This window comes from Moschus berezovskii, chromosome 19, assembly GCF_049115385.1.
Source record: "Moschus berezovskii isolate FMDL1 chromosome 19, NW_MosBer_1.0, whole genome shotgun sequence".
NCBI lineage: Eukaryota > Metazoa > Chordata > Mammalia > Artiodactyla > Moschidae > Moschus > Moschus berezovskii.
The window spans coordinates 33,103,498-33,115,428 of record NC_142478.1 but is presented as its reverse complement, the minus strand read 5'-3'; the positions used below and the strand labels follow the sequence as shown (position 1 = coordinate 33,115,428).

The 11,931-nt window shown below is 38.6% G+C and overlaps 1 protein-coding gene across 4 annotated transcripts in view; it reads right to left on the bottom strand.

Annotated features, from left to right (window-relative positions):
* Window positions 1-1,223: 1,223 nt before the first annotated feature.
* The window catches only part of MFSD8 (major facilitator superfamily domain containing 8), a 44,118-nt gene continuing 33,410 nt past the window's right edge, over window positions 1,224-11,931 (bottom strand). For all 4 annotated transcript variants that reach the window (XM_055404785.2, XM_055404786.2, XM_088828032.1 and 1 more), the window contains 3 exons: window positions 8,231-8,334; window positions 7,895-8,142; window positions 1,224-2,652 (listed from right to left, as the gene is read on the bottom strand). In XM_055404785.2, the coding sequence (XP_055260760.2) occupies window positions 2,446-2,652; window positions 7,895-8,142; window positions 8,231-8,334 (559 nt within the window). In that variant the 3' untranslated portion in view covers window positions 1,224-2,445. The remainder of the gene's footprint in view (window positions 2,653-7,894; window positions 8,143-8,230; window positions 8,335-11,931) is intronic.

Here is an 11,931-nt window from a genome sequence, read left to right as displayed (position 1 = left end):
ATGTGATTCAACAATTCCACCAGGTATACATCCAAAGACGATGAAGGCAGGATAACAGGAGATATGTGCCTTCTCATGTTACTACAGCATTATTTACAACAGCAATGAGATGACAGACAACCTAGGTGTCCATCAGCAGACGAATGGATAAGGAACCAGTGATTCTTTGTGATCCCATGGACTGTAGCCTACCAGGCTCATCCATTCATGGAGTTTTCCAGGCAAGAGTACTGAAGTGGGTTGCCATTTCCTTCTCCAGGGGATCTTCCCAACGCAGGGATCAAACCCACGTCTCCCACATTGCAGCCAGATGCCTTACCGTCTGAGCCACCAGGGAGGTTTTCAGTTAAGTGTGTGTATGTGTGTGTGTGTGAATATTAATCGGCCATAAGAAAGGAGATTCTGCCATTTGTGACATGGATGGACCCTGAGGGCATTATGCTAAGTGAATGTCAGATAGAGAGGGACAAATACTGTATGACACCACTTGTATGTGGAATCTAAAAGAGCCAAACTCTTAGAGGCAGAATGGAATGATAATTGCCAGAGGCGAGGGAGTGAAGGGAATGGGAAGATGTTGGTCTAAGAGTACAAACTTCCCGGTGATTATAGTTAGTAACACTGTACTATATACTTAAAAATTACTAAGAGTTGATTTTAATGTTCTCACCACAAAAAAGAAACTAATTATGTGATATGATGGAGGTGATAGCTAATGCTATTGTGGTAACCATTCTGCAATATTTAAGGATCAAATCAACATGTTGTACACCTTAAACTGATACAATGTTATATGTCCATTATATCTCAATAAAGCCAGAAAAAACAAAAGACACAGGAAAAAGATAACCCTCTACATACCAAGATGGCTTCCCAGGTAGCTCAATGGTAAAGAATCCACTTACCAATACAGGAGACATAGGACATGTGGTTTCGATCCCTCAGTCAGGAAGATGCCCCGGAGGAGGAAATGGCAACCCACTCCAGTATTCTTGCCTGGGAAATTCCACGGACAGAGGAGCCTGGCAGGTTTCGTCGACAGGGGTCACAAAGAGTCAGACACAACAAGAGTATGCATGCACTACATACCAAGGAGAAAAGCCTCAGAAGAAACCAACCTTGCTAGCACCTTGATCTTAGACTTCTAGACCAGAACCATGAGAAATAAATTTGTTATTCAAGCCACCCCACCACCACCATCAAAGAAAGGACACCAAACAATATAAAGTGCAGATTATAATGTTTACTCTCGGTTTTGAAAATTTTTATAACAGTAGGAAACATTTGGAAAAGTATTTAGAAATATTTTTGCATTTTGGGGTAATACAGAGTATCCATATACATAGTTCTGTACTAGTCCCTTTTAGCAGCATTCAATTCATGTGAGGTAGTAATGTGTACATAGTGTAATTTAGCCAACTTCTAGTAAACTCAGTAAACTGTTAGTAAAAGCCATTTTACCTCAGATATTCATTAGCTAACTATATTGGGGCTGCCATGGCCTATCCAAATTTTAAATTCTGTGGTTCTGAGTAGCTATGCAGACAAGATTGAAAACTGTTGGGTCTTCCCTACCACTACTGAGACGAGAAAAAGTGAATAAAATAATAGTTTTTCTCTAGTTTTAACATTATGGTGTTCAATATATGTATATAATAACACATTATCTGGCTTATGTTTCTAAAGTTGAATTATTTATTAGGCTTTGAAAGAAAAAAGTAGTTATCCCTACTACAGGTAGTGAAATCCATTTTGATCTATTGATCTTCTTTATTGCTCAAACATGAGCATTATTCATACACATCCATTAACTTAGGGGTTACTTAGTAAGAACAAAAATTAAAATAAGATGCAAAGTATAGTATTAAAAATCATGACTTATAGAAGGTAAGGCAGGATGACAGGCATGGTAAGTGGAAAATTTAAGTCATGATTTTTATAAGGAAAACTTGATAATAACAGAAAATATATTTTTTAGTAAATTAAAAGGAAATATCTTTCAATAAAAATCCCTCTATTTAGGTAAATAATTTCTGTGATTTCATTCTATCACAGGTAATTCATACAGGACTCTCCTTATGATTTCACTGCATAGATCTTCTCATTATTTTAATGACACTTCTGCAGTTTGACTTAAGGGTATAACTTCACATTTATGAAGCACTGTCTATTCAATCATGACTTCATGCATCCCCCAAAAAAGGTCTTATGGAAACTGTTTCTTTTCTTGAGATAAGGAAAACTATAATCCATAATTTTTATATTACCTTGCTAGTCACAATTACACATAGAATTCCCTATTTTATTCAATATACGTTCTTGTTTTTTCAACATATACTATTACCTACAACCTAACTTTAGGAAACTGACTCATAGCAGTTGTCAAGAAGAGTCTTAAAAAAGAGAAAGTTCCATAGAAGTACTTTCCACACAGTCTTAGTTAGGTTACTCTTGAATCCTTCCATGCCTTACAGAAAAAGCAATGAGTCTTCTGTAAACCACACCCAGGAGTGTGATGGTAAGCACTACCATCCCACACACTAGGCTGAAAGCCCACCGTGGACCCCAGGCAGTGTACACTTGGCTGATGAACACAGGTCCAAGAATCCGTGCTGCACTTCCAGACGCTGTTAACCAGCCCATGTACACACCCTGTGGAGGGAGAAGCACAGTCATACTCAGGTGTAGTCATTTTCTCTGTTGTTTTTAAATTAAATACAAAGTACCTCTCTATAAATACCACAAATAATGAATGATAAACTTATTTGATATACTACTTAGGAAAAATAATAGTATAAAAAAACACTGTCTACTGAAATGATTTATAAACTTATCTTTTAAGGCTAACATTTGTTTTGTACTTGCTATTTTCCAGACACTACATTAGGTGCTTTACATATATTATTTCCAATGTTCACAAATTTCTATGATTGGTATTATCGCAAATTAGCAAACAAGGAAGCTAAAGCTCAGAAAATTCAAGTAACTTATCCAAGAGATTTGAAGCCCTGTTTGGCTGACTCCACTGTATTACTTTCCATGTCACCACAATGTCACTGCTCCAACTATAATGTCCAAAACTATAGCCCATACAATCTACTCAAGAATGTACAGTGCAGCATTACTTTTAATATCCCCCAATTGTAAATAACCTGTCAAATGTGGATTAAGTAAATAATTTATGGCACATTTAATAAATGGAATGCTACACAGTTGCTTAAAAGAATAAGGCCATCCATATACAGAATAAGATCTTATAATGAGATTAATATCTATTCGCATTGACATAGAAAGTCATGGTATATACTTGAGATATAATTCATATTTTTTAAAAGGCATGAGGGTGGATATATTTAAAAAGGCAAAACAAAAGTCATGAAGGGTACAAATGAAGTAAACTATGAAGTGGTTAACTAGAGTATGATGGGCTAAGGAGATCCTTCCTTTTCTGCTATATACATTTCAAATTATTTGACTTTTCTTACAACTATATTTTTTTTGTAACTAATATGCATTTATTCCTGATTTTGAAAATGTGAGAATATAACTTTATAGATTAAAAAATCCAGAAATTAGTAAAATGTTTATTATTATAGTTTAAAAACAGTGATAATGAACTTTTTTATCTTTGCTTTATTTAAAGAAAAACACTAATTTCTACCTTGAAAATGTAAAACTATCAGTTTAATTTTTATAAAAAGGAAGATGCCATTTTCACATTGTTGCCATTTAAATAACTGCTTCCCAGGTAGTGCTTGTGGTAAAAAACCTGCCTACCAATGCAGGAGACATAAGAGCTGCTGCAGGTTCAGTCCCTGGGCCAGAAAGATCCCATGGAGGAGGACTTGGCAACCCACTCCAGTATTCTTGCCTGGAGAATCCTATGGACAGAGGAGACTGACAGGCTACAGTCTACACAATCGCAGTCGGACATGACTGAAGCAACTTAAGCATGCATGCACTAAAAAGGAAAGTCAGAAGTAAAATCTGAAATAACCTAAATGATTGAGTAAATGATAGTACATACATAAGATGGAATATATCTCCATTAAAAAATAATTCCCTAAAATTAAATGTCATGGTAGAATATTTCAGTTCAGTTCAGTTCAGTTCAGTCGCTCAGTCGTGTCCGACTCTCCGCGACCCCATGAATCACAGCACGCCAGGCCTCCCTGTCCATCACCAACTCCCGGAGTACACTCAAACTCATGTCCACAGAGTCGGTGATGCCATCCAGCCATCTCATTCTCCGTCGTCCCCTTCTCCTCCCGCCCCCAACCTTTCCCAGCATCAGAGTCTTTTCCAGTGAGTCAACTCGTCGCATGAGGTGGCCAAAGTATTGCAGTTTCAGCTTTAGCATCAGTCCCTCCAATGAACATCCAGGATTTATCTCCTTCAGAATGGACTGGTTGGATCTCCTTGCAGTATAAGGGACTCTCAAGAGTCTTCTCCAACACCACAGTTCAAAAGCATCGATTCTTCGGCGATCAGCCTTCTTCACAGTCCAACTCTCACAACCATACATGACCACGGGAAAAACCATTGCCTTGACTAGACGGACCTTGGTTGGCAAAGTAATGTCTCTGCTTTTTAATATACTATCAAGGTTGGTCATAACTTTCCTTCCAAGGAGCAAGCGTCTTTTAATTTCATGGCTGCAATCAGCATCTGCAGTGATTTTGGAGCCCAAAAAAACAAAGTCTGACACTGTTTCCACTGTTTTTCCATCTATTTCCCATGAAGTGATGGGACCAGATGCCATGATCTTTGTTTTCTGAATGTTGAGCTTCAAACCAACCTTTTCACTCTCCTCTTTCACTTTCATCAAGAGGCTTTTGAGTTCCTCTTCACTTTCTGCCATAAGGGTAGTGTCATCTGCATATCTGAGGTTATTGATATTTCTCCCAGCAATCTTGACTCCAGCTTGTGCTTCTTCCAGCCCAGCGTTCCTCATGATGTACTCTGCATATAAGTTAAATAAGCAAGGTGACAATATACAACCTTGACGTACACCTTTTCCTATTTGGAACCAGTCTGTTGTTCCATGTCCAGTTCTAACTGTTGCTTCCTGACCTGCATACAGGTTTCTCAAGAGGCAGGTCAGGTGGTCTGGTATGCCCATCTCTTTCAGAATGTTCCACAGTTTATTGTGATCCACACAGTCAAAGGCTTTGGCATAGTCAATGAAGCAGAAATAGATGTTTTTCTGAAACTCTCTTGCTTTCTCCATGATCCAGCGGATGTTGGCAATTTGATCTCTGGTGCCTCTGCCTTTTCTAAAACCTGCTTGAACATCTGGGAGTTCACGGTTTACATATTGCTGAAGCCTGGCTTGGAGAATTTTGAGCATGACTTTGCTAGCGTGTGAGATGAGGGCAATTGTCCGGTAGTTTGAGCATTCTTTGGCATTGCCTTTCTTTGGGATTGGAATGAAGACTGACCTCTTCCAGTCCTGTGGCCACTGCTGAGTTTTCCAAATCTGCTGGCATATTGAGTGCAGCACTTTCACAGCATCATCTTTCAAGACTTGTAATAGCTCAACTGGAATTCCATCACCTCCACTAGCTTTGTTAGTAGTGATGCTTTCTAAGGCCCACTTGACTTCACATTCCAAGATGTCTGGCTCTAGGTCAGTGATCACGTTATCATGACTATCTTGGTCGGGAAGATCTTTTTTGTACAGTTCTTCTGTGTATTCTTGCCACCTCTTCTTAATATCTTCTGCTTCTGTTAGGTCCATACCATTTCTGTCCTTTATCGAGCCCATCTTTGCATGAAATGTTCCCTTGGAATCTCTAATTTTCTTGAAGAGGTCTCTTGTTTTTCCTATTCTGTTGTTTTCCTCTATTTCTTTGCATTGATCACTGAGGAAGTCTTTCTTATCTCTCCTTGCTATTCTTTGGAACTCTGCATTCAGATGCTTATATCTTTCCTTTTCTCCTTTGCTTTTCGCTTCTCTTCTTTTCACAGCTATTTGTAAGGCCTCCTCAGACAGCCATTTCGCTCTTTTGCATTTCTTTTCCATGGGGATGGTCTTGTTCCCTGTCTCCTGTACAATGTCACGAACCTCCATCCAGAGTTCATCAGGCACTCTATCTATCAGATCTAGTCCCTTAAATCTATTTCTCACTTCCACTGTATAATCATAAGGGATTTGATTGAGGTCATATCTGAATGGTCTAGTGGTTTTCCCTACTTTCTTCAATTTCAGTCTGAACTTCGCAATAAGGAGTTCATGATCTGAGCCACAGTCAGCTCCTGGTCTTGTTTTTGCTAACTGTATACAGCTTCTCCATCTTTGGCTACAAAGAATATAATCAATCTGATTTCGGTGTTGACCATCTGGTGATGTCCATGTGTAGAGTCTTCTCTTGTGTTGTTGGAAGAGGGTGTTTGCTATGACCAGTGAATTCTCTTGACAAAACTCTATTAGCCTTTGCCCTGCTTCATTCCGTGCTCCAAGGCCAAATTTGCCAGTTACTCCAGGTGTTTCTTGACTTCCTACTTTTGCATTCCAGTCCCCTAGAATGAAAAGGACATCTTTTTTGGGTGTTAGTTCTAAAAGGTCTTGTAGGTCTTCATAGAACCGATTAACTTCAGCTTCTTCAGCATTACTGGTTGGGGCATAGGCCTGGATTACTGTAATATTGAATGGTTTGCCTTGGAAACGAACAGAAATCATCCTGTCATTTTTAAGATTGCATCCAAGTACTGCATTTCGGACTCTTTTGTTGACCATGATGGCTACTCCATTTCTTCTAAGGGATTCCTGCCCACAGTAGTAGATATAATGGTCATCTGAGTTAAATTCACCCATTCCAGTCCATTTTAATTCACTGATTCCTAGAATGTCGACGTTCACTCTTGCCATCTCCTGTTTGACCACTTCCAATTTGCCTTGATTCATGGACCTAACATTCCAGGTTCCTATGCAATAATGCTCTTTACAGCACCGGACCTTGCTTCTATCACTGGTCACATCCACAACTGGGTATTGGTTTTGCTTTTGCTCCATCCCTTTATTCCTTCTATAGTTATTTCTCCACTGAGCTCCAGTAGCATACTGGGCACCTACCGACCTGGGGAATTCCTCATTCAGTATCCTATCATTTTGCCCTTTGTCACTGTTCATGGGGTTCTCAAGGCAAGTATACTGAAGTGGTTTGCCATTCCCTTCTCCAGTGGACCACATTCGGCATAATTTAAAAGAACAGATTACAAAGCAGTTATCAAAGATACAGTCCTATTTTTGTGTTAGGCACACACACCCATGCACACACACGTGGATAAAGACTCCAAGTGGAAATATATTTCACCAAACTGTTTGTACTACTTGTCTCTTTGATACGTTTCTCCATTTTGCTTCTATACTTTTTCTAATTTTTAAATAATGAATATGGAAATTCTTATAAGAACAAATTTAACAAAACTGCTGCACACTTTTCAGACTATTGTATTTTCATCTCTTAATAACTGTCCCTAGGACCATGTGAAATTAAGCCTAGATCCAAATTTGGCTATCAATTTTGGTTGGCTAACTGTTGCCTAGTTTAACAATGAGTTTCTGCTCATTATCGATGCTTCAGATAATTTTTTCTATGAAAATAACTTAGAGCTCATAATCTGAATTCAAAACATCCTTCAGTTCAGTTCCGTTGCTCAGTCGTGTCCGACTCTTTGCGTCTAACTTAAAGTACTTTCTGTTAAATTTCAGCTGACAATCTTGTAAGTACTTTATGAAAGCAGTGGGGTTTTAAATTTAAAATGTTGAGTGTGATAAAAATCCCCTAAATCAGCTTGTGTAAAAATGGAGAATGGTTAAAAAAAAAAAATGTGAGAGCTTGCAAGTATACATATACCTCACACAACTGCAACGTCAGAATAACGGACTCACCTGAGGGTTTGGTCCCAGAATTTTCGAATATAATGTATAGGACATAACATTGCAGGATGGATAGCCTATTCCAATTAGCACAGCTGATATGAGGAACTGGGCCAGATGGATCATGGGGGTATACAGGCACCATGCTTGTTCAATTGGGCAACCAGTTGGTTCTTCACTGTGATTTTCTCTTGGAGACTTCCAAAGAGTAATAATTATTTCTCCAAATGTGGTATTAGGGATTGTGTTATTATGTAAATCTATGAAAATAAAATTAGTACAGTGTATTACTTGTTAATTTTAGATGAATAACAGGGACTAACATTATAGAATTATGAATGGCTATACCTTCCCACTGTATTTTGGGAAACTGATTTCCCCAAGGTAACAAGACAAAGAAGCCAACCCATATAATGATGAGTCCTCCCAGTAGAAGAGCACGCTCGCCAATCCTGTTAAAGAACAGAAACTCTGTAATTTAAAAATGAAACAGTGTATTATAACATATAGTTCCATTACCTTTACAATTTTAAAAACTATAAACAACTAATATCTTGATACTTGAAGTGATATATTGATTAAAACAAATACAAACTATAATTTCCCACTAAGAGGAACTAGGACTCCTCTGAAAACTGGCTGATTTCAGGTCTGGGACAAAAGAAGTATTAAGATGAGCCTTGACATCTTGCCATACCAGAAAGAACAGAAATTATCAGTGGCTACTGGTCATAAAAGAATTCCCTGGCTGTCCAGTAGTTAGAGCTCTGCCTTTCTACCGCAGGGGCACAGGTCTGAACCCTGGCTGGGGAACAAAGATTCCACATGCTGTGCAGAGATGCCAAAAATAAGGGCTCAGAGTCAATTTGAGGAAGCTGGCCAAACCCATGACGTGAATATCAAAAAGAATAGTAGTGACAATGACTTGAAACACAGAAAAATGTTATAATATATACATACACACTATATTAAAATAAAATATTCTCGGTAACTTAGAGGATGTTACGGAATCCACTCATTATTTTAAAAATCAGTTAATAAAAGGAAAGAATCTCTGTCTCTCCTCTAAAACCTATACCTGAGGATAACCAACTGGTTGGTGATGGAAAGGTTCTCTTCATAGAAAGTATTCTAGCAAATAAATAAAGGAATAAGATAATTAAAATATAACATTTTGCAATGATCTATTAATAAATTAAAGGACTGATGGAATGGTCAATGGCCACTGATGTCATAAAAAGGGATAAACAAAACTTTACATTTCTTCTGATGTAAGCATATATATAGTGGTGCGTGTGTCTATTAGTCACTCAGTTTTTATATATATATAGTGGTGGTGACCTATAAAACATTCTTGCCAAAAAATTGAACTCAAATCTCATCAAGCTTCAAATTTCATCAAATTTTGAGAAATGAAGTAAACACAGGAAAATATTTAAAAAACAAATAAAGAAATCACAGGGAAATATTAAGCCAGATCCTATAATGGAGAAATTATAGGGCAAATATCCTGGTTGCTTCAATTTGTAAGGGAGCAAAAGAGAGAGAGAGAGAGAGGGAAGAGATGGAAAAGGAGCTTGTAATTTAAAAGAGATTTAAGAAACATAAGGGCCTGAGTCAAGTGAGTAAGCTATAAAATAAGACAAAACAAATTAAAAAAAAATTAAGATAGTGGAGAAAATCTGAATACACTCTGGATATTTGATGATATTTAGAAATCACTTAATTTTTTTAGATGTGATAATGGTTGTCATCATCAACTTTTAGAGATACATCAGTTCAGTTCAGTCGCTCAGCCGTGACCAACTCTTTGTGACACCATGAATCACAGCACGCCAGGCCTCCCTGTCCATCACCAACTCCCGAAGTTCACTCAAACTCATGTCCATCGAGTCGGTGATGCCATCCAGCCATCTCATTCTCTGTTGTCTCCTTCTCCTCCCGCCCCCAATCCTTCCCAGCATCAGTCTTTTCCAGTGAGTCAACTCTTCACATGAGGTGGCCAAAGTATTGGAGTTTCAGCTGTAGCATCGGTCCTTCCAATGAACACCCAGGATCAATCTCCTTCAGAATGGACTGGTTGGATCTCCTTGCAGTCCAAGGGACTCTCAAGAGTCTTCTCCAGCACCACAGTTCAAAAGCATCATAATGAAATATTTATGGAAGACATGAAATGATGTCTAACATCAGCTTCAAAATAATCCAGGTGTAGAGGATAGGGAGTGGTATAGATGAATCAAGATTATCCAAGGTTATAACTGTTGAAGCTGGGTAGTAGATGTTAGACATTCAGGACATGATTCTCTCTACACCTTTGCATATTTCCATAATAAAATGTGAAATACACAAACAAGACCAAAGGTTCCTGAAACAAAACAAACCCAACACTTCCCATCCTCAGAATACCTACAAGGTTTCATATCTTTCCAACCTGATCTCCTCTCATTTGCCATTTCTCTCATTCTGCTCTGGCCAAAATGGCCTTCCTTCTTGTTCCTTAATCATAGGAAGGTCAGTCTTCTGAGGCAAGAGTTCCAGGCCACTGAAATGGCTATTCTCTGACTTCACTGAAGTCTCAACCTGGATGTAACTTCAAACTGAGCTGCTTTCCTTGAGAAGCCAATCAAAACACTGCCCATGCCACTTTTCATTCTCTTCCTGTGCTCCATTCTTTATACTACTTATTATGACCTGATTTCATACTTCTGTTTTCTGGCTTTCCATAGAATACAAGCTCTTGGAAGGTATGAAATTGGATAACCTGTAAGAATATCAGCAGGACACTCTTTGTAGCAAGATGTAATACATCTACTATTATTTAACTGAATATGAATCGATGTCTATGTCTATAGCTGTGTATTGGCCTCTTTCAGTTCAGTCACTCAGTCGTGTCTGACTCTATGCGACCCCATGGACTGCAGCATGCCAGGTCTCCCTGTCCATCACCAAACCCCAGAGTTTACTCAGACTTATGTGCACTGAGTCAGTGATGCCATCTAACCATCTCATCCTCTGTTGTCCCCTTCTCCTGCCCTCAATCGTTCCCAGCATCAGGGTCTTTTCAAATGAGTCAGTCTTCACATCAGGTGGCCAAAGTATTGGAGTTTCAGCTTCAACATCAGTCCTTCCAATGAACTCTCAGGACTGATCTCCTTTAGGATGGACTGGCTGGATCTCCTTGCAGTCCAAGGGACTCTCAAGAGTCTTCTCCAACACCACAGTTCAAAAGCATCAATTCTTCGGTGCTCAGCTTTCTTTATAGTCCAACTCTCACATCCACACATGACTCCTGGAAAAACCATAGCCTTGACTAGATGGACCTTCATTGGCAAAGTAATACCTCTGCTTTTTAATATGCTGTCTAGGTTGGTAATAACTTTCCTTCCAAGGAGTAACCATCTTTTAATTTCACGGGTGCAGTCACCATTCTGTCTATCAGATCTAGTCCCTTAAATCTATTTCTCACTTCCACTGTATAATTTGGCCTCTTTCTTGGCTCTATAAAGACAGGAATCTTCGTAGTATTCCACATAGCACCCAACCTTATGCACTGACTCAGTATTTGTCAAATGATCTTAGAACTTTATTAAAGTTATACTGTTAAAGTATTCAGGAATAATTAAATTGTTAAAACTGAACTCATGAACTAACATGCCACCACAGACTATATGAATGAACTAAACTTTTTATTTATTTATTTTAATTGGAGGAGCTAAACTAAATTTTATACAAGCATTTCCTTACAGTTTACTTTTGCAAAATGCTTCTTTAAAAAAGTGTTCTATGATCCATAGAGAACAGACTTATGGACATAGTGGGGGAAGGAGAGGGTGGGATGGCGAATTGAGAGAGTGGCAGAGAAACATATACATTACTATATGTAAAACAGATAGCTAATGGGAAGTTGCTTTATAACACAGGGAGCTCAGCCTGGCACTCTGTGACAACCTAGAGGGGTGGAGGGGTGGGAGTTGGGGGAGGTTCAAGAGGGCGGACACATATGTAAACCTGTGCCTGTTTCCTGTTGATATATGGCAGAAACCAACACA